Source organism: Scophthalmus maximus, chromosome 19, assembly GCF_022379125.1.
Source record: "Scophthalmus maximus strain ysfricsl-2021 chromosome 19, ASM2237912v1, whole genome shotgun sequence".
Lineage (NCBI taxonomy): Eukaryota > Metazoa > Chordata > Actinopteri > Pleuronectiformes > Scophthalmidae > Scophthalmus > Scophthalmus maximus.
In genome coordinates this window covers 2,394,143-2,417,296 of record NC_061533.1, presented here as the reverse complement: position 1 = coordinate 2,417,296, position 23,154 = coordinate 2,394,143, and the positions used below count along the sequence as shown (strand labels likewise).

Below are 23,154 nucleotides of genomic sequence, written 5' to 3'. Positions count from 1 at the left end.
TGATGGAGGTCGGTTTTAGTTTAGTTACTCATGTTACACTTGACGTGATAAAGGAGGAAATATGTTGAATTTTAAAGCTGAAATATCCAGTTGCTGACTATTGTGACCATCTGCATATAAATATAATCCTTTATTGAATATTAACAGTTCTTTAGTGGCCTTTTCCTCGAGATGAAGATATTCTAGACTCTGAGGAAGCAAAACTCAAAGCCTACCTCTTTAGTCTCACTTTTAATTGAGTTATAATTCTCATGTTGATTTATTTACATTTTAGTCACTTTTACAATTTGAAATAAGCTGTGTTTTAAACTGAATTCAATGTAAACATATTATTTTATTCATTATTATTGATTTCTAATTGTATTAACTTTTCAATACACTATATTTTATTAATTTATTATTTAATTATCTTTTTAATACACTATATTTTATTAATTTATTATCTGTTAAATACACTTTCTTTTAATTATTAAGGATTTTATTATTTTATCCCTTTTTATATATATATATATATATCTCTCACGCGACACAGCGTGTCCCCGGTTCCTGGATCAACAGTGTGGGAATATCTTTGGAAAGTTGTTCCTAGAGAAAATTATTTGAATACATAAATAATGACGAGTTCTTTTCAGTGTCACCTCAGTGTCGGCGTCCGTGGCCTTCAGCTCGAACTCGGTGATGGTCTTCCTCACGCCCTCCTGGACCCTCATGCCGGGGACCTGCAGCAGCGGCAGCGAGTCGTCCACCGGCTTGACGGTTATGTAGAAGGTCTGAGCAACCTGACGGCAACGACAACATCCACACGACACGTCAACACGTTGCAAGCAACAACAGGAGCGGAACAATCCGTCGACAGGAAATGTTTGGGATCAACTTTTGTCACATTTGCTGATTCCGACGTTTAGAATTCCTCTGCGATCTGACTCCTACATCTCAAACAGGTTCACATTCATAAAACATTACATGAATAATATTGTGCCCCAACGAAAAGAAGAGAGGAACTTTTTTTGGGGGTATCAACTCGATTTGTATTCGCGCCGCAGAAGCTTCGCATTTGCATCAGCTGAATGCATTTCTCTTGGAGAAGGGAGTTCTTCTTCAGAGGAAAAAAAAAACTGATTTACAAAAATATGTAGACGTGAGTTTTGATTTAAAAATATATGAATCGACCGTTTAAGTCTAATACATCCTTTAAAAAACAATTTGATCGTCTGAAAATCATATTTCACGAAGCTCAGAAAAGGCAAAATATTCATGTAAGATACATATTTTGCAAAGGACTCAGACGATAAATAATGTTTTCCACGTATTACGTCCAAGTGGATGATCGACAACACACATATTTTACTGCACATCCATATAACACTGTCTTTATCACTCATATCTTTTATCCTATCCGAACCACTGCACACGTTGTTGCCTCTTTTTCATAAAGCAATTACTCATTTGCATATCATGTTTTAAGCTTTATTACAGTCTTTTTTATAGTTCTTTTGTACATTTTTTTCCTATATTTTATCACCTCACATCATGACTTTGACTCTTGCTGCTGCTGTAAGAAAATTATCCCAGTGTGGGATGAATAAAGTTTTATCTAATATTAATTTATCCCAACTTATCATATCTTATTTTACATCTAAAATGGAAACTTTAGAGCCAAGGTGACAAAAACGCAAATAACACAAACTGTGTTTTTTTATCTCTGACGTGCCCACATGAACTAATCTGCTGTTGTATCACTTTGCAATAAAAAATCAACAACCTCATTGTAATGCAAATCACTACTGTGATTGCGCAGTAGTGATTTGCGCAAACCATGAGGGGGTCGTTCTATTCTTTGTCATTCACCTCATTGGTTCCGTCGGACACGGTGAAGGAGAACTGGTCGGCGTGTTTCTCCTCCTCGCTGGTGTGGACGTACTGGACGCTGCGAGAGGCCAAGTCGGCCTGCGTGAACGTGATGATCCTGGTGCCTGAGAGACAGAGACAGAGAGACAGAGACAGAGAGAGAGAGAGAGAGAGAGAGAGAGAGAGAGAGAGAGAGAGACAGAGAGAGAGAGAGAGAGAGAGAGAGAGACAGAGACAGAGAGAGAGAGAGAGAGAGAGAGAGACAGAGACAGAGAGAGAGAGACAGAGAGAGAGAGAGAGAGAGAGAGAGACAGAGAGAGAGAGAGAGAGAGAGAGACAGAGAGAGGGAGAGAGAGAGAACGCCTGGTCGTTAGCGAGTCGGAACAATCCACAGAAGATCTGTGAACTCCCACACACATAAACGCCTCATTAGGATGAGACTTCTCTTTGAACACATGCTGCCACGTCCGCTCGTCTGTGGTCTTCTGGACTAATACCTCAGCGTCTGTTTGCCTGCACAAGTGGTGTTTTTCTCCTTTTTAGAGGATTTCTCTCTCGGCATCAGATGTTTTTTTTTTCTATTTTTCCGCATTAATACGTTTTATAATCCCCCAGCTGGTATTTGAGTTCAAACCGAGTTCTTTGTCTCTTCCAACTTTTTGGGCTTTTCATCATTTTAATGAAGCGACAAAACTGAAACCGAAACAAAGGTTAAACCTCACGACCTAAACGGGGGGTTCTGGGTTCGAGTCCCGGTTCAAACCGACCGGGGCCTTTCTGTGTGGAGTTTGCACGTTCTCCCCGTGTGTGCGTGGGTTCTCTCCAGGTTCTCCGTCTTCCTCCCACAGTCCAGAGACATGAGAAGGGGGTCAGGTTCATTGTAGACTCTAGATTGACCCCAGATGTGAATGTGAGAGTGAATGGTTGTCTGTCTCTGTATGTGGCCCTGTGATAGGCTGGAGACCTGTTCAGGGTGAACCCCGCCTCTCGCCCAATGTCAGCTGGGATTGGCTCCAGCCCCACCGCGACCCTTAAATGGTCATGGGGTCAACGATGGATGGATGGATGGATCTAAACGAAGTTAGGTGTTAAATGTAACATCTACACGCTGTGACCCCCCCCCCCTACCTGGGTTGCTGACGTGCTCCAGGTGGCCCAGGCCCGTCTGCTTGGTGATGCGGTAGACGAGCTCGCCCGGCTCGCTGTCCTGGTCGCTGGCCGACAGCTGCATGGTGGTCAGCTTCTTCATGGAGTTCTCGTCCAGCACCAGGCCCTTGTTCACCGCCACGGACGGAGGGAGGCGGTCCTCTGCAGGAGGGAGGGGCAGATGTGTTGGTCACGGCCTCGGTGGGCTCTTCGAACTGTGGGGAAACTTTTCCGAGATAAACTTAGTAGGAGGCAAGGCTGAGACTGATCTGGAGCAGATAAGCGGCAGAGGGATACGTGAGGAAGAGGAGGAACTGAGAAATGACACAAGAACAAGTGCAAGAGAGAGCGAGAGAGAGAGAGAGAGAGAGAGAGAGAGAGAGAGAGAAGTAATCAGAGGACAGCGTGGTGGGAAGAGATATGAGCAGAAGAACTTCACTGTGGTGTCATGAAGAGGAAAGAGGGAGGGGGATAATACAGAGGCAGGATAAATAAAAGAAAAGTGATCTGGGAGAGATATGAGAGAATCAGGACACGGGACAGGAAATCCATCAGGCGCCGGTTCAACAGCAGGAGGAGATTGGAGGCGGAGGTTCTGGTGTTCGAGTGAGACCCGGGCGGACGGCGTCGCCTTCACTCTTCAACTTTGAGTCTGGAGCTTTGGGGGAAAAAGCTGTGGTCGCATGAATCGCTCTCCAACAGAGAGGAGGGTCATTTTTCTCCCACTTCACAGTCGCAGCACTAAAAACAACATTTAGTCCGGCGACGGTGACGCGCCACTACACGGACCAGAGAGAGAGAGAGAGAGAGAGAGAGAGAGAGAGAGAGAGAGAGAGAGAGAGAGAGAGAGAGAGAGAGAGAGAGAGACAGAGAGAGAGAGAGACAGAGAGAGAGAGAGAGAGAGAGAGAGACAGAGAGAGAGAGAGAGAGAGAGAGAGACAGAGAGAGACAGAGAGAGAGACAGAGAGAGAGAGAGAGAGAGAGACAGAGAGAGAGAGAGAGAGAGAGACAGAGAGAGAGAGAGAGACAGAGAGAGAGAGAGAGAGAGAGAGAGAGAGACAGAGAGAGAGAGAGAGACAAGAGAGAGAGAGAGACAGAGAGAGAGAGAGAGAGAGAGAGAGAGAGAGAGAGAGAGAGAGAGAGAGAGAGAGAGACAGAGAGAGACAGAGAGAGAGAGAGAGAGACAGAGAGAGAGAGACAGAGAGAGAGACAGAGAGAGAGAGAGAGAGAGAGACAGAGAGAGAGAGAGAGAGAGAGAGAGACAGAGAGAGAGACAGAGAGAGAGAGAGAGAGAGAGACAGAGAGAGAGAGAGAGAGAGAGAGAGAGAGAGAGAGAGAGAGAGAGAGAGAGAGAGAGAGAGAGAGAGAGAGAGACTTATCGGCAGAGCTCAGAGCGATGGCCACGGAACTGTTGCTACGTGATGAGTGGACGCATGGCGCGATGTTTGCTTCTCAATAGGGAAATGCATTTTAAGTATAATTATAAAGTCAATGGCGGTTTACAAAGTCTTTAGATTTACTTCACCCGAACTATCACAGCTCCAAGGTGCCCGACAGATGTTGAGGTGTTCGGGGACCATTCACCATCAAAGATCAATAATTGTTATGAACTGTAGTGATGTGGTCCTGCACGCTTCACTTGATGTAAGTATGACACCATGCAGATCGCACCAATGACATTATGTCTGGCGGCTCTTCCTGTCGTCTCTCTTCTTCTTTTTCGCTTTGTTCCGTTTGTTCATGTCTTTGAATAGAAAACTGGAAAACTGAGAATAAAATCATAAAAATTACAAAATAAAACCAAAATTGAAATACCATTTTTTTTTATCAAAAACTGCCACAAGTTGCTGATGGTGGCCGCAGTAGAAGATATATGTAACTCTCCGCTTCCCCCGTTGGCGTCAGTTGACATGATTCCATGATCTTTGCCTCCACAATTAAAGTACATTCTGGGTAATATCGGTGATTAATAACTGGCCTAACTCTAATAACTCTGGCCTCTGTTTAATCTGAATTAAATGAAATTAAAATCCCGGCACATTTGCACCTTCATGTTCCTCTGCACACTTCTGGTAACTGATTGTACTACTGCACTACTTCCACTATTAATATTCATGTAAATTCTTGATATTTATCATTCTTATTCCTTTATGTTTTTGTGTAAACATTTGATATTGTATATATTCTGTGTGCTGTGCGAAACGTGCCGCTGCTACACCGGAATTTCCCAGCTTGGAATAAATAAAGGAACTATCTATCGATCTAAAGGAGTTGGACATACAGTAAAATATATGTGAGCCAAAGAAATACACTTCTCCACAGTTGGTATTCAGGATGCGTCGGCACATCGGTGGAAGAAGCGGGAGAACGAGGCAAATCGGTGGTAATTGCCTCCGGGAACACGTCGGCCTTTATATCTGAACCCCTGCGGAAAAAAGGCCGTACCGAGCACGCTGATGAAGAAGGACTGGTCGATCAGGTTGTTGCCCTCCGGATCCACCAGGTTGAACTTGAACAGCAGGCTGCCGCCCCTCTCGCCCTTCTCGTGGCGGTACCGCAGCAGGCCTGCGAGGACGGACACGGCCGCGCGTTAACCGTCGAAACAAGTAAAGCGCAGGCGACCGCGGCGAGTTACGGGAGGAGGAAGGACGGACGGGCCGACGCACCTTTGTTGACGTCGTCCTGCGTGAAGCTCTGGACGGGACCTTTGAGGGAAACCTTCTCGAGCCGCCCGCTCCGGCTGAGCTGCAGCTTGCCGGACGGCGGGTCCTTGGTGAGGACGTAGCGGAGCCGCAGGCTGTCCGAGTCCATGTCCGTGCCCTTCAGGTTCTGCTCCGTGATCTTGGACGAAGATCCTGAAAGGACGCGGAGCGGCCGGAGCCTTTATCGCACTTTGAGCGCTTCACAGTTGAGAAAACGTCGCTGTTTGTCGTGTCTAAATTCGCCCCTAAGTTGAGTTTTCACAGGTTTTCTTTGCAAAGTTGCCCCCAAACTTTTTTCTCAATAGAAAAGAGCGTTTCTCTCACCGGCCGGGAGCTGCAGGCCTCGGTTGACCGTCATCCGGGGGCCCTCGCTCCTCCGGACGTCCATGGTGAACTCCAGGCGGCCGGCGTGCGTGTGGACGCCGTCCGTGAGCGTGAAGCCCATCTCGTCGGCGCCGCCGCTCACGGTCTCCGGCGTGTAGACCAGCAGCCGGTCCAGGACGTCCTGGTAGGTGAAGGTGGAGCCCTGCGCCAACACCCGGCCGTTCTCCAGCGGCTGCGAGTAGAACTGACGCCTGCGGAGTTTCCCTGCGGGGACGGAAGAGACGAGCGGAGCTCCGGTGAGAAGACGGGCGCAGGTGTGTGTGTGTGTGTGTGTGTGTGTGTGTGTGTGTGTGTGCGTGCGTGCTTCTGGTTGTGCCGTGATTATCTCAGTCGAGTGGAGGAACGTTTGACTTGTTCATGCAGGACATGAAAGACGAGGAAGGTCTTTGGAGAAACTAATGACACTTTTTTAGATTCCACTAAATTATAGCTCTTCTAAAATCAAAGTGCAAGTTTAAATGGGATTTCAGACTAAATCCTGGGGCATAATGAGAGGACACACACACACACACACACAGACACACACACACACACACACACACACAAACACACACACACACACACTCTCTCTCTTTTTCCCCCTTTACACATACATTTTTAAAGGAGACACTTTTTGCTTTTTCAGTTTTTCTCTTTCCTCTAGTGTGTCATAGGTTTCGTGTGTGTGTGTGTGTGTGTGTGTGTGTGTGTGTGTAAGGCAATTCAGTCCACCGGGAGAGAAAACTCAATCTGAGACGGTGAGGGGACGTCAGGGGGGAAACGGAGTGTCGAGCTGGTCGGAGTGTGTGTGAAGTGAGGAGTGAGGCGAGCGACCGGCGTGTTTGTCTTGTTTTAAGCTGCTGCGGTGTCGGAAGTGAGAGTAATGTGTTTACGAGAGAGAGAGGGTGTGTGTGTGTGTGTGTGTGTGTGTGTGTGTGTGTGTGTGATAACGTCTGTGAAGTTCAGAACTATTTACTATGAATGTCTCTACTAGGATGCTTTTTACTTTGCTGTATGTAGGAGGCAGGACTGACTGTAAGTACAGTCTGTGTGTGTGTGTGTGTGTGTGTGTGTGTGTGTGTGTGTGCGCGTGTATGTGTGTGTGTGCCGTTCATCATTGTCGTTGTCGCTCACCGTACGAAGGAATCCTGATGATGGTGAAGAGGATCTCGTTCTCCGGCGTGTCCTGGTCGCGGACGCTGATCGACGAGTTGGTGATGACGACGCCGGAGTTCTCCTCCACGTGGATGCTGCTGACCGACACCACGGGCTCCAGGTCCTCTTTGCTCTGCTGCGGCAGACAGACAGACAGACAGACAGACAGACACACAGACACACAGACAGACACACAGACAGACAGACAGACAGACACAGACACAGACACAGACACACAGACAGACAGACAGACAGACACAGACACACAGACAGACAGACAGACAGACAGACAGACAGACAGACAGACAGACACACAGACAGACACACCGACAGACAGACAGACAGACAGACACAGACAGACACACAGACAGACAGACAGACACACAGACACACAGACAGACACACCGACAGACAGACAGACAGACAGACAGACAGACAGACACAGACAGACACACAGACAGACAGACACACAGACAGACAGACACAGACAGACACACAGACAGACAGACAGACAGACAGACAGACACAGACAGACAGACAGACACAGACAGACAGACAGACAGACAGACACACAGACAGACACACAGACAGACAGACACACAGACAGACACACCGACAGACAGACAGACAGACAGACAGACAGACAGACAGACAGACACAGACAGACAGACAGACAGACACACAGACAGACAGACACACAGACAGACACACAGACAGACACACAGACAGACACACCGACAGACAGACAGACAGACAGACAGACACACCGACAGACAGACAGACAGACACACACACACACACAGACACACACACACACACACACACACACACACACACACACAGACACACACACACACGCACACACACACAACGCGGTCAGAGATGATGTCCAATGCTCCCAGATTTCTGGCATCACGGTGATGTCAAACACTTTGCCGTATTCTCTGGGTTCACCTGGATGTCGATCTCCACGTTGAACGCTTCCGTCTGGCTCTGTCCGTCGCTGATGTAGAAGCTGAAGACGTCCTGCGCCGGCCGAGCGTCTTCGCGCCCGCCGTCCTGCACGTAGAAGATGTGGTCGGACGTCAGGTCGTCCACGGGGAAGGGGGCGTCGGGCGTGACGACCTGCGAGCCGCCGATGGAGCCTCCTGGTGGACGGGAGGAGGAGGAGGAGAAGGGGGAGGAGGAGAGGAGGAGGAGGAGGGGGGGCAGGATGAGGAGGAGGAGGAGGAGGGGGAGGAGGAGGAGGAGGGGAGGAGGAGGTGGAGGGGGGGCAGGATGAGGAGGAGGAGGAGGAAGAGGGGGGGAGGATGAGGAGGAGGAGGAGGAGGGGGAGGAGGAGGAGGAGGGAGGGCAGGATGAGGAGGAGGAGGAGGAGGAGGAGGAGGGGGGCAGGATGAGGAGGAGGTGGAGGGGGAGGAGGTGGAGGGGGGGCAGGATGAGGAGGAGGAGGAGGAGGGGGAGGAGGAGGAGGAGGGGGGGCAGGATGAGGAGGAGGTGGTGGGGGGGCAGGAGGAGGAGGAGGAGGAGGAGGGGGCAGGATGAGGAGGAGGAGGAGGAGGAGGAGGGGGAGGATGAGGAGGAGGAGGAGGAGGAGGAGGGGAGGATGAGGAGGAGGGGGGGCAGGAGGAGGAGGAGGAGGGGGGCAGGATGAGGAGGAGGAGGAGGAGGGGCAGGATGAGGAGGGGCAGGATGAGGAGGAGGAGGAGGAGGAGGGGGGGCAGGATGAGGAGGAGGAGGAGGAGGAGGAGGGTGAGGGGGGCAGGATGAGGAGGAGGGGGGGAAGGATGAGGAGGAGGAGGAGGAGGAGGAGGGGGGCAGGATGAGGAGGGGGGGGGGAGGATGAGGAGGAGGAGGAGGAGGAGGAGGAGGGGGAGGAGGGGGAGGAGGAGGAGGAGGGGGGCAGGATGAGGAGGAGGGGGGGGAGGATGAGGAGGAGGAGGAGGAGGAGGAGGAGGAGGGGCAGAATGGGGGGGGGGGGGGGGGAGAGTTCAGCCACTCCCCTGCTCTTACTCAGAAAGCCCCAGTCGTCCACGTGTGACACATTGGGCCCAGTTATCAGGCCTCGGCTCACAACCCCTCACGACAGGAGCGACAGTAAAGCTTCCTCCCACTCCACCAGACTCTTCATTACATTTCAGTCGCAACTTGCCTGGCAACCGGGAGACGTTGGCACAGTTCCCCCCCCACGGGACCCTCCACTCGGGCCGCTCTGTCACGAGCCGGCGCTCGAGAGGAGGCCGGCGGTGACTATACAACAAACTAAAATCTGTATCCCTAAAAAATCTCTGAGACAGAAGTGTGAGCGTCGTCGGCTACGCCGTCGCGGAAGATGGATCACTCGGCGACGAGTTGAGACAGCGCTCCGCCGGGAACTACTGATGTGTGTGTGTGTGTGTGTGTGTGTGTGTGTGTGTGGGTGTGTGTTTCAGTCACAACAGTAAATCAAATCACATCCCCATCATCTGACTGCCCTGAGGTGAGGGGAAGGGGAGACTCTGATCCGAGACCTTCGCAGAATCCTAATCAGGATGTAGAAAAGCAGCGGGTAAGATTCCGGCATTATCAATTTTTCCTTTTTGTTCCCGTTTGTGAAAACGCACCAAGCAGCCGACATCTCTATCTCAGGCCTGGACGACACTAATGAGCCTGGTGCAGGTTTACACGAACAACAGGACATTTGTTGTTCGGGGGCGACGCGAGGGCGAAGGGGAAGATAAGGCGGAGAAATGAATCCGGGGACTCCGGGTGAGAAATGTCCGAAGCGAGTGACGAGGACCTCCTGGATTTGCCCGTTTATCTGCATCTGATCTGAATTTAATGGTTTCAACTCCACAAAACTTTATGGACATAAGAATCAAACACCACCCTCCTCACCAGAGGTGATAACCTCATTTCACAACTTTTTAAAATCTTTTCAAGTCTTAACATTGGACGTTAAACTGCTTTAAATAAATATACATCTGAATAATTATCAAATTTTCTCAGAGATCAGTCGTGGGACTAAGAACAAAGTTTGTCCTCTCGCGAGCATGAATATTACAACACAGAGACGTTGTGTTCATAAAGGAGAGGGTTCATCCTCTGGGGATGATACCTTCTGAAACAGGAAGAGAGGATGCTGTATGTTTTATGGCTTGTTAAATTAAAAATGTTAGTCTATTCACAGAATATAAATTTGGCTTATCTTGATCAAACTCATTAGTATTAAAACCCGTTTCAATCTGGACTAAAGTAAACGGACGGACCAACGCTGCCGACCTCAGTCTATTATTTAATTATGTAAATATGTCACATCATTATGCGTCTGTACATCTTTTAATGCGGGTGCATAATATATATATATATATATATATACATCTTTAAGGCTTCCATAAGTGCGTGTGTGTGTGTGTGTGTGTGTGTGTGTGTGTGTGTGTGTGTGTGTGGACGCTATCTATTCTGTACAACTGTGTCCATGTTTGAATAACTGCAATTCGCAACACGGACACGTGGGATAAGTTTTACTGCGGCTGCACATCTTTGATCCTTTCTTAGAAAGGTGACGCTGCACATATCAATTAGTTTAAAAAACATATTATAGGTCAAGAGAGCAACGGCTCGATGATTAAGTAGTTTTAATTATTTATCTACTCGTTGGTATTCATTTGTTTAGGCCTGGAGGGTTCACTCTTGACCTTTGACACCAAAAACGTACTCGTGGATTCCGTGCTCCTTCGATTGTAAAAGCATCTTTTAGCCTCGCAAACTTTTAGTCTTTTGTTATTCTCCAGCTTTATTGTGATCATCCTTCCAGAAACACAGGTGGTTAACGTGGCAGTTTTCTTGTTGTTTTCTTTGTTCGGCCGCATCGTCAGTCGGATTTATGATTTCACTGTATGTAACTTGGGTTCTCATTTACCATCTGTGTTTACATCCGAGTCCTTTATTGGATTTTCTTTTTGGGTTTTTTATTCCATCCTGCTCAGCTCGGAGCAGTTTCCTTTTTTTAACTCACAACAAACATTTCATATTCACATATTGCTACTTCAACAATTGCTCCGTCTGCAGCCGCGGCTATTCTGGCAGCGCTGATCTGCGGCATAATCACGCTGTGACAGATGGCGTCAGCGCTGCGGGGAATTACAACCGGAAATGCGTGTGTGTGTGTGTGTGTGTGTGTGTGTGTGACATTAATAGAAATGTGGAAATGATTCTGCGTTACTGAGGTTCCTGCAATATTCATGAATGAACACTTATTGGAACACGTGCAGGTTGTTTTGCCCAAATCTCTGTGTTATCATTGCCCGTTTTATTTTGAAAGGACTTCTCGTGGTTGGTTTTTATTTCCCGCCCGTGTGATTCCCTGACCCGTCACAGTTAGGTTCGCCTGCTCCTCATCACGCCTAGAAGTGAATGAACAGTAGTTTTCACACCGGCCTCCGTCCTCCGACTCTTGGAATGTTAAGTGGCGAGGTCGCTCGCTCGCCCCCTTTTGTCCTAAACGCGCCGAGACAGAGACGGAGCGTTTCCACGGAGACAGACATTGTGTCTGTGAGATGACGACACCCGATCCTCAGAGTTAAATACGTCACTTTGACCGGGATAGGGAGGTTTTTTTTGGGGCACGCCACGCCCTGACCACTTGTTGATCTGCAGGTGTGTAGTTCTTCTCCTCACCTCTCTTGGTGTTTTCAATGAAGCCATACTTAGGAGGCGTGACAAGCCACACCAGCAGGTCCTTCCTGGGCGTGTCCAGGTCCGACACGACTGTGATGTGATTGGTCGACAGCTGCACGCGGCCGCCCTCCTGGACCTGGACAAGGACGTTGGAGAAAATGTAAAACAAGTAAATGAAAATGATCCTGTAGAGGAAAAAAAAAAAAAAGTCCAGTAGAAGAAGCTCCACAAGCCTTTGGAAAGTTTTGAAAAATTTCAATCCAGTAATTATGGAATTACCAAACCCCAGGAGGAAGTTTGAAGGACCAAACGAAGCTGCTGAATTATTTATCGGTGTCGCACTGGTTCTATCTTAATTAGGTTCTTTTTTAATTTCCCAAAAACAAATCTAGCTTATCAGGTGTAACCGCTGGAGACCATCCCACTCGCTCCTGTGTTTTGAAACTGTCCTTGCTCTGAAGAAGACCCCCGACGAAGGAAGGCCTGCGGGCTTCTGTGACTGAAGGAGGTTTTAAAAACCTCTGAGAATTGACTTTGTCTCTGTCAGGAAGGGGCCGTGCTGCAGACGTCAAATGTAGCAAAGTATCATGTGTACACACTGTCTGTGTGTGTGTGTGTGTGTGTGTGTGTGCGTGTGTGTGTGTGTGTGCGTGTGCGTGTGTGTGTGTCTATACCTTGATGCCGCTGCGGACGGTGACCGCCGGCGGCCGTCTGGGCGTGGAGGTGATGGTGATGGTGCACATCTGGTTGTCGAGGCGATTGTTGTCGCCGTCGTAGACGACAAAGTGGAAGATGTCGGTCACCGGCTGACTGCCCGTCTCCAAGGAGGTGATGTACCTGCAGGTAGAGATCGTTATCATTAAATCAAAGGGTGACTCCTGAATCCTTTCAGCGTACGTTTTGAACCGTTGAGTTTGATTTCGATAATTCAGTCGGGTGTCGGTTCAGGCGTCTGCCCTGGGATTGATGGAAGCCTCGAGGGCGACGACTGCTAATATGAGAGCGCCGCTAACTGGCGCCGCTCGTGCCAACGGGCTGAGGGCTCGAGCGTTGTGATGGGGGGAAGGAAGGCGACTGAATTATCTCCTACCAATTAGTTTTGTTCTTTTACGTCCCATCTCAACAGACGAGATATTAGTTCGAGGGAAAATAAAACGTCCCTCCGAGCTATCACGCGGCGGCGTCAACGACCCTCAAAGCCCCTTCACGTCTCTCACAAAGTGGAATCGGCGGCCAACTTTTCCCTTTAACGGTACAAAAGGAAAATCTCTTGACTTTGGTGGAAGTGGTTTTCATGTGTTTGACTTTAGCGGAGTCGTCTGTGGATCATCGCGTCACACCCGAGAGGCCCGCTGGGGAAGACAAAGTGCCTCAATCACTTTTTCTTTTTTCCTCATTTGTCATTTTACTTCTTCGACTTCGTAAAGGAGTTGTCGCCACGAGGGAGCTGTTGATAAAACCCCTAAAGAAGGTGCTAATTCGCTCTCGTCTCTCCTCCCGTGGACTCTGACGAACCTTTACCGCTCCGACATCGATGGCGCCTGGAAACAACTCAAGGGGATTTGAAAGTCATCTTTTGGTTTGGGAGCTGATACTCGGCTTTGTAAGACCGTGAAGAAGCGTTCAAACCATCGGAGGAGAAGATAAAACCCTGCACCCCTGGAACCGGGCAGATGCTCTCAGAGCACCAAGTGAAGGTCTGGACCGAATTTTGTCCTAAACCATACGAAGACTTTGTCTCGTGGTCAAAGTCTCAAAGTCGCCGGCCTCTCAGACCCTCTTGGCCCTCGGCCCAGAGGAGGCGACGGACCTGATGCGGTGCTCGTTGACGTCGTCCATGGTGAAGGACGAGTACTCCCTCAGCTCCTGGTGCTGCTGCGGGGACTCGCTCCGGGTCAGGATGCCGTACATCGGCACCGACACCAGCTGCAGGCGGATCTGTCCGTCCGGGGACGCGTTGTCCTGCGATTGGACGAGAAGAAAGAAACGTTTTCACTCCCGGGGGAATATGATGAGTCGCATCTCGAAACTTTACAGTCCAGTCATCATTTGATGCTCTCTGGTCTGTCACAGGACAGACTTTAAAATCTTCAGACTTTTGGACTTTGAAAGAAAAAAAAATATTATAACCTTCAAGCAAAATTGTCTAAACATGTCAGATCCAACTGGTTCGTGAAATTACGACTTTACTCTCATAATATTACGACTTTAATCTAAAAATATTTCAACTTTACTCTCATAATATTACGACTTTACTCTCATAATATTACGACTTTACTCTCATAATATTACAACTTTACTCTCATAATATTACGACTTTACTCTCATAATATTACAACTTTACTCTCATAATATTACGACTTTACTCTCATAATATTACGACTTTACTCTCATAATATTACAACTTTACTCTCATAATATTACGACTTTACTCTCATAATATTACAACTTTACTCTCATAATATTACGACTTTACTCTCATAATATTACGACTTTAATCTAAAAATATTTCAACTTTACTCTCATATTATTACAACTTTACTCTCATAATATTACGACTTTACTCTCATAATATTACGACTTTACTCTCATAATATTACGACTTTACTCTCATAATATTACGACTTTTTTCTCGAAAAATTACGACTTTGTTCTTAAAATATTTCAACTTTATCTCGAAAAATTACCACTTTACTCTCATAAGATTATGACATTAATCTCAAAATATTTCGACTTCATTTGAATAATATTACGACTTTATTATTGAAATATATGAACTTTATTCTTGTAAAATATCGACTTTATTCTCAAAATATTTCAAAATTATTCTCGTGAAATTACGAATTTATGATCAGAGGATTTCAACTTTATCCTCAAATTCAAATGTAAAAGTCAGAAGGACGACTGAGTCATTTGCTAAATATGAAAAAGAGATAATATACTTGTTGTGTGTGCAGTTCACTAACGACTTCTGATCAAACCAAATGCGACTGTAGTAGTTTTTCTCCACCATATGGAATATAACATAAACTCACCATATTCAAAACTATCTTTTAGAAATGATCTTTTTTTAAAAACAGCTGTGATCTGTAAAGTCGACAGCAGACATCTCTCTCTCTCTCCACTCACGCTGTAGGCCACGTGCGAGCGTCGGATCACGGTGCTGCTCTTCTCGCCCACCTCCAGCGACAGCGAGGCCGCGGGGTCGCGCTGCGGCCCGTCGCCCCCGGCGCCGCCGCCCAGCACCTCCACCTGCACCACCGTGGTCGCCATGGAGATGCCGTCGCTCACCGAGAAGGTGAGGGCGTCGCCCTGGGCGGAGAGGCCGGCGTGTCGGTACAGCAGCACGTTGCGCGTGACGTCGCTGAACGTGAAGATGTCCCCTGAGGAGATGGAGAGGAAGCTGAATACGTGGGTGTGTCCGTCCGTGTGTGTGTGTGTGTGTGTGAGTGAGTGTGTGTCATCTCACCGTTGCTCATGCTGGTGTGTGTGTTGCCGTCGGTCTTGATCAGTTCTCCGTGGACGGGAGCTTCCACCAGCTCAAACTCCAGCTCGTCTGGAGCCGTGTCAGCGTCACTGACCGCCAGCTGCTGACCACCTACACACACACACACACACACACACACACACACACACACACACACACACACACACACACGGGTGTCAAGGAAAATGATGCAGGAGAAGAAAAAGTTTATTGTTCTGTCTGTGAGACTGTAAATTTATACACCGACATACACACAGCTCTTTCACCGGTATTACCTCATCATCACTGTGTGTGTGTGTGTGTGTGTGAGTGTGTGTGTGCGTCTGACCTATGGGGGCCTGCCCTCCCAGGCCGACCTCCAGCAGCGGGTCCAGAACCTGGAACACCGGCGGCTGCTGGTGGTTGGACAGCAGCAGGACGGCGAAGTCCAGCTCCGGAGTGGTGTGTTCACCGTCCGACACTAAGACACACACACATTAACAAATAATAATCAAAGAAATATATATATATATATATATATGATGCAAGCAAACAAAATAAAGAAAAAAATGGGCACATTCACAGAAAAGCAAGAACATTAATAGGTTAAGAAATGACTTGCTGAAACAAACACGTCTGAAGTAAAGACCTCCCTAAAGCTCCTTCACTGACAAATATTCTTTGAACATGGAGGGGGCGGGGCTTATATTTGTCCTATACTGCAGCCAGCCACCAGGGGGCGATCCGGAAGATTTGGCTTCACTTTAGGGGAAAGATATTTATATACAGTCTGTGATTTAAGTGTTTATGTCCTGTTTCATTCTGATGAACAATTAGAATTTTCAAAACGAGGAAATAAGTTGAAATGAAGTGTCAACTTTTAAACTACTCATTTCTTACCTTTTTTTTTTCCTGGTCCAGGTTTCATTGACCAGATCTTCATTATCTATTCACGTTGTTTAACCTATCGGTGCTTTTTAAAAATGATTTATACGTCGAGTCCTGATCAGCAGAGAGTTTTTTCATCAATGATTAATCTCTCTGTTTTTCAAATAACTGATTAATCACTAAGAAATATCCCAGCGTCCCAAGGTTACATCTTTAAATTGCCTTTTTTTGCCTTATTCAGTTTTTAATTATATCAAGTGACAAGAAGCTCATTCTAATTTACTGACTAATCTTTCCATACGACATTTCCCTCTGAAAATATAGTGTGGTAGGAAATATAAACTCTACCAGTATCTGAGAATTGTACAGTGAAGTATTTACTGAACTTTCTACTGGGTCATCGTGTGTGTGTGTGTGTGTGTGTGTGTCTCAAGGTCGGAGAGCACTTTGTCGACTGGTAAACACATTTTCCTCAAACAGCTGCTGTCGTGGATGGAGCGAGGCAGCAGGAGAAGAAGAAAAACTAGAATCAGTGCCAGTGGTTGTTTGCTTTGTCACGATGAAGAGAATATGATCATAAATATGATCCTCTTCATGTTGCCGAGTGATGTCGTTGAAAAAATGGCCAGAGCAACAAAGGAAATGTCTCTTCCGAGACTTTCGCACGTCTTCCTCTTCTGCTGCGAGGCCGAGGAGAGAAACTGGGAGGAAGGAACAGCGTGGGAAAAACAAGAAGAGGTGGAGGAAGACGAGACGACTTTACCTGTGAAGTAGACGCTCAGCGACTCCGGCAGACCTGACAGCAGAAGAGAGGAAGAAGAAGAAGAAGAGTATTAAAATGAAGAACGGGCAGAGTCCACAGGATGTTGCAGTGAACGAAATTTCAAGACTCAAGAGGCGAAGACGATGATTTACTGATGCAAAGCTTCTTCCAACGCAGACTCACAGATTTAAAGAAACTAAAGTCTGCTTTGATCCCAGATTATGGATTTTCTTTTGGACCCTCGAGCTTGATTTTAAAAAACACCTCAACTCCCTTCCTTATTCAAATATTCATCATTAACATCCTCATCATCCTCATCATCCTCATCATCATCATCCTCATCATCATCATCGTCATCATCGTCATCATCATCATCATCATCATCGTCATCATCATCATTATCATCATCATCATCATCATCGTCATCTTCATTATCGTCATCGTCATCATCATCGTCATCATCATTATCATCATCATCATCCTCGTCATCATCAGCAGCAGTTTGGTGACGGTAAATATACATTGCTGGATTTTTATAAATCTAGGGCAAAATGACTGACTGCAAATAAAAGTTGATATCTATATATATAGATATATATATATATATCTATATATATTCTGTAGAAGAGGAAGAAGAGCGCCGGCAGTCGACGGTGAAGCACTGTGTTTCCCTCACCGATGAAGGAGTACTGGTACAGCTCCTGGAGGTGCGACGGCGCCGGCGGCGGCCGGTAGACGATCTTGCCGTTGTTGACGTCGGCCTGAGTGAAGTGGACGGCCGGCGTGTACGGACGGTCCCGGTGCTCGATCGCCCCTGGAAAGAAACAAACGGCGCGGGGGGGGGGGAGATTCAATTTAGCTGCTGCCATTGGAAAATAGGATTTAGAAAACATCGCTCAGGGGCTGAAGATAATCTGCAGGTGGAGGTGATGGAGTCGTCCAGTTTAATGGAACAATGAAGAGACAAACAGCAGAAGACAATGTGAGTGTAGCTGCAATAGAAAATCAACTGATGCCATGATACTTAACCTACAGTAGATTATTAGTAAATCAAACGCAGAACTAAACTATAAACCTGTTGATCCTCAAATATGACGATTTCTTTACTATAATTAAACTCCTTCACATGTTAAAAACTCTTTATAGAACATTGCCATTTTCTTTTAACATTGCCATTGTGTTTTTTTAATTATGTGTCAACGTCATTTGTCTTTTTTTGAATTTTGAATTGCTGCCATCTCGAGCAGGACGCCCTGGAGGAAGAGAGGCTGTGTCTCAATGGGACCTTTCTGGACAAAATAGAGGAAAATAATAATAATAAAGCCCTCATGGAAAATGTTTCTGTTTAATCTGAGCCCTCCTCCTCTTCCTCCTCTTCCTCCTGTTCAGTCTGATCTCTACAGACGAACCTGTCGGTCCATTAGTTGATGAATACGACTCGTTGTAAATCGTTTGTCTGACTTTCATTAGGCAGAAAGCTGAAAATAAAGCAGCCGTCTGTCAGAGAGGAAACTAATGACTCCACCGTCTGAATTCAGCAGAGAGGAACATCCACACAAGTGATGAAATTATTCTGTAACTGAATCAGACTCATGGGTAAAAAAAAAGAAAAGTGACTAATGCTTGTTTTTATCTATCCAGAGAATATTGTGTAGATGTAAAACTCATTTTCTGTAAAGAAAAACTTCCTAACCCAAGTGATAATTATTGAAGCTCAATACCGTGTGTGTGTGTGTGTGTGTGTGTGTGTGTGTGTGTGTGTGTGTGTGTGTGTGTGTGTGTATGTGTGTGTGTGTGTGTGTGTGTCCGACCTTGTCCGTGTGGAAGGGGTTTGGTGACGTTGTAGACGAGCTTGTCGCTGGGCGTCTCGGAGTCGGTGAAGGACAAAGCCGAGGGAGTTAACTCTGTCACCCGATCCTCCAGAGCCTGCACACGAAGAACAAGTGAATAGTCCAGGACATACTGTAATTAGGTACAGATTAGAGGGTCGACCAATACAATATCCATGGTTTTGTAAATTTATAAAAGCCAATATCTGATTAAGTGATGTCCCCTTAAAAACATTATTGATGACGTACTATAACGTCCTTATGTTCATAATCCCCCAATAAACTTTCTCATAGAAAATGATCTCAGGGACACGGTGACACTTGGTTGGGGTCTAATAATTCTTTTCCATCCCCTCACCGTGATCTGCAGGTCACAGTCGGGGGCCAGCTGCGGGAACCCAGGGATCTGAGGCAGGACGCCGATGGTGAAGGTCTGGACGTCGCCCCGCAGGGCTGCGGCCGTCTCCGTGGAAACCTGCAGACACACACACACACACACACACACACACACACACTCTTTAATCACTCAACACACCCAGACAGACGCCCGGTTCAGGTCGGAGGCCGTCAGCTGAGTAGGCGGGTCCTTCAGTGTGGCCCAGAATGCACTGCTGCTGAAAGAATGTGGCCCCAGTGATCTGATCTGCTCGTGAACTCGTCGCCGTCCTCCCTCATCATCCTCCTCTACTACTCTTACTCCAAACTTCTCTGATCTCCAAATATCTTCATCGGCACATGATCTGAATAAACTGTCAACACACACACACACACACACACACACACACACACACACACACACACACGCGCCAACACAAAAAGCTTTGCCCTCTTTTATTCAGTTCTTCTTCTTCTCTCCATCTCTATGCTGAGGCTCTGACCTTTGACCCCTACTTTTAAAGAATATCATTTAATCACATTAGAAATTAAGATTAACGTGAACTGAATCGCTGATAAGTGATGGAGAAGCAGCGGCATCAGTCTAAACCCCCTTTGCCTGCTTGTCTTGAACTTCTTGGGCTGTGCTCCTTCTACGCCCACACGACATCATCAAACACTTTTTAAAAATCAAACTGTACCGACGCTTCTCTCACTCGAGCTCTCGGCGACATATAAACCTGAAATTGTTTTCGTCCCCCGATGTGCGATGAGATAATTCAAAACTCGTGTCCTTTGGCTGAAAAAGACTTTTAGTTTCTTTGTGTCTTTGTTAAATACGGACTGCTCATATGTAGATGTATGAGCAGTCGCCGCGACAAACGTATATGAAACATGATGATCCTCAAAAATGCAAGAATCAGCAGCTGACCTGGAACTGGAAGGAGTCGCTGTCGGCGCCGCCGCCAAAGTGCCGGTACCAGACGGCGCCGTCGTCGACGTCCTGCTGCGTGAAGGAGGTGGTGGCGGTGACGCCTCGGTCGTCGCCCGGCGACGGGCGCCAGCCCTCCGGCGGGCCGTCGGCCGGCATGGACACCAGCACCACCTCGCCTGGACAGAAAACAATCCAACGTCCATATGTTGTCTTTTTCCCTCTAATACATCCGTACGTTAGTGTTCAAAGAGTGGGTACCGTGTTGAGGTCTCCCGTCGGAGGAGAGGATGCTGTAGACGATGTCGTCGGGGCCGACTCCCTTGAGGTCGGCCTGCAGGTATTTTCTATCCAGTCGCACCATCCCTCCTTCTTTCACCCAGGTCGTCGGCACAGTCAGCACACGAGGTGAGTCAGCAGCCTGGAAATAACACACACACACACACGGATGAAGTTATCATAGGCTCGATGTTTTAAAAAGATTTGAAGAAGAACAACTGTCCCAATTCTTTTCTTTTTCTAACCATTGAATCTCTCCAGAGGACCGAGTGATTGACAAGATGTTATCAATGTAGAACAATAGAATACACCATCTCCTGTTTACCAAAGGTTATTATTATGAATATATATATATATTTTTTCCCCTGGGAAGAGTCCGCAGTGTTTGGATCAAATATAAAAGCATGCAGGAACATGATGGTGCAGAAACACACAGAGGATTCAGTTCAACGCGTCACTCAAAAGGAGAACTCCCTCGTGAACTGGCGCTGACGTATGAAGAGAAACCGGAGCAGAGACTCTTTCTTTGTTTCTTCTGAGTAACTTTTGTTCCGTCTCAGACTCGAGCAGCTCGTTTTGACTCCACGTCAGTTGCTCCCTCAGGTTTCTCTCGGAGTCCCGGGAGTCGGTGGTGAAGCAGCAGCGTCACCCGGGGCCAATCACAAGTCACGCATCAGTTCTGCTCGCTTTCTCGCTCCGACGGAATCGCAGCACGACGTTCGTAGTCAGACTGGCTCTGGCGACGGCGTATTGATCCTCCCTCCGAAGAAAAGAGCAAAGAGCAGGACGAGCTGCTGAGATGATTCAGTGTCGCTCGAGGACATTTCAGCTTTTCAAAAGCAGACCTGTTGCTCACAGTGTCGCTCTGCTGTCCACACACACACACACACACACACACACACACACACACACACACAGACATAGACACACACACACACACACACCTCTTCTTCTTCCTGCTCTTTATCCTTCAAACGTTTCATCTGGGTGATGACATCAGATCGTCAAAAATAGAAAAATTGGGTTATATGCTGACATGTAGCAACTGTTGACACAACGAATTAATATATAAATTCCCAAACAGTGATTCCTGTTTCATCAGCACTCAGATACTGTCTGCACTGAAGCCAAAATATCGGCGGCACGAGCACGTGGCCGAAGCAAACACGCAGGCTGCTCGACGCGAGGCATCGGCTTTTTCTCTTTCCTCTAGTTTGTTAAAGGGTTTTTTTGTGTGTAAAAGTTCTGCAAAGCTAGAAAGCTCAAAGACCGAGGTAAAGTGACGTCGTCTCCCGGACAGAAAACACACGTAACATGGTGACATCACCATGTTACGTGGTGACATCACCATGTTACGGAAGTGCACGTGAAGTTGGTCTGGTCACGCCCCCCCCCCCGAACAAAGCCGGGCGGAGCGAGAGAACTTCCCCACGCGCGCTGGCAGCGGCTGACCAATCGCAACAGAGCAGTGGAGCCAGCCGGCCAATCAGAGCAGACTGGGCTTCATTAGGGAGGGAGGGGCCTTAAAGAGACAGGAGCTAAAACCAAGTGTTGTGAAAGAGGAGCTAAAGATGGTTTCACTGAACATCGGAGCATGTGGACCCTTTCAAGCAATAACCTAAATTCAAATTATGAATCTGAATATGAGCAGAACGTGTCTCAAACCTGGGAGATTAAACATCGGTTAAGAAATAGAACCCAGACTAGACTGGAAGGGTGTTCGGAAAGAAACCATGAGTTTCATGGAAATCGGTGGGGTCGTTTTTTTTTGCGTAATCTCAACAAACACACGCTGATGAAAACGTAACCTCCTCGTCCGAGGTGATAATCGCATTTCTGTAACAATGAACCTCCCTGTTCGGTCTGACAACAAGAACCGGAGCTGTTAACTGTCCAGCGCTGGACGCCCCACAGGAAAAATAATACGTATCTAATTCCCTTCCCTTCCTGCCGGGGAACAGAAGGGGGCCGGGGGTCTCGCGGAGGCTCGGCGTCTCCTCCCCGAGGCGGTAATGGAAAGCCAAAGGTCCTGCTTTGAATTCAGCTCCGGCTCGGGGGGCTCGGCCGTGAGAGACACAGAAAGAACATCCACCACAGGGTCATCGCGGGTCTGGTTAGTCTGCGGCTTTAGACCCTCAGTAATCCAACTTTCAGGAAAGTCTAATTTGAATCTATGACGAGGTTCACATCATATTGTGTTTTAATCAGAGAATAACGGTCTTGTTCTTCTTCCTCCTCCTCATCCTGCAGGCGTCGGTACCCTCCTGACCCCCCCCCCCCCCCCCCCTCCCCGTCCTTTACGTTCTATCCTCTGGCGCTCCGCCTGCTCAGAGGCACCGGGGAGCACAAGTGTCATAAACAACTGCTGCGGGCTTCTTGTCCAGAGGCTCTCGATATGAATCAAGGCTCTTCTTCTCTTTGCTCTCCATCATGCTGTCCGTCCGGCTCGCTCTCTCTAACGGCAGAATGCAGCATCAGGACATTTCTACATGAAATGGATACCGGTATATATATGTGTGTGTGTGTGTGTGTGTGTGTGTGTGTGTGTGTGTGTGTGTGTGTGTGTGTGTGTGTCCTGCAACCTCTGTGACACCGTCAGGACAAAAATAAATTGTACTAAAGAGTTTTACTGAAGAGGTTTTTTTCATGCAGAAGTGGAACTGTCCAGCGAAGAGGTGGGAGGATGTTGTCCAGTGATTGGTGAAGTTTTCTTTTCCAAAAGTTTTAGTCTCAACCTTACTTTTATCCCT

The 23,154-nt window shown here is 47.4% G+C and overlaps 1 protein-coding gene across 2 annotated transcripts in view; it reads right to left on the bottom strand.

Annotated features, from left to right (window-relative positions):
• Positions 1-23,154, bottom strand: part of fras1 (Fraser extracellular matrix complex subunit 1) — a 166,539-nt gene that overhangs the window by 14,817 nt on the left and 128,568 nt on the right. Inside the window, exons 29-48 of one of the 2 annotated variants that reach the window (XM_035639221.2) lie at positions 20,387-20,546; positions 20,126-20,304; positions 19,178-19,294; positions 18,802-18,916; positions 17,667-17,804; positions 16,991-17,023; positions 15,689-15,820; positions 15,343-15,471; positions 15,003-15,256; positions 13,684-13,835; positions 12,548-12,710; positions 11,874-12,009; positions 8,169-8,362; positions 7,194-7,350; positions 6,021-6,284; positions 5,661-5,849; positions 5,440-5,559; positions 2,977-3,156; positions 1,849-1,973; positions 639-779 (exon numbers count right to left, since the gene is read on the bottom strand). In XM_035639221.2, coding sequence (XP_035495114.2) covers positions 639-779; positions 1,849-1,973; positions 2,977-3,156; positions 5,440-5,559; positions 5,661-5,849; positions 6,021-6,284; positions 7,194-7,350; positions 8,169-8,362; positions 11,874-12,009; positions 12,548-12,710; positions 13,684-13,835; positions 15,003-15,256; positions 15,343-15,471; positions 15,689-15,820; positions 16,991-17,023; positions 17,667-17,804; positions 18,802-18,916; positions 19,178-19,294; positions 20,126-20,304; positions 20,387-20,546 — 3,078 coding nt within the window. The remainder of the gene's footprint in view (positions 1-638; positions 780-1,848; positions 1,974-2,976; positions 3,157-5,439; positions 5,560-5,660; positions 5,850-6,020; positions 6,285-7,193; positions 7,351-8,168; positions 8,363-11,873; positions 12,010-12,547; positions 12,711-13,683; positions 13,836-15,002; positions 15,257-15,342; positions 15,472-15,688; positions 15,821-16,990; positions 17,024-17,666; positions 17,805-18,801; positions 18,917-19,177; positions 19,295-20,125; positions 20,305-20,386; positions 20,547-23,154) is intronic. The other variant, XM_047329026.1, reaches the window with a different exon arrangement.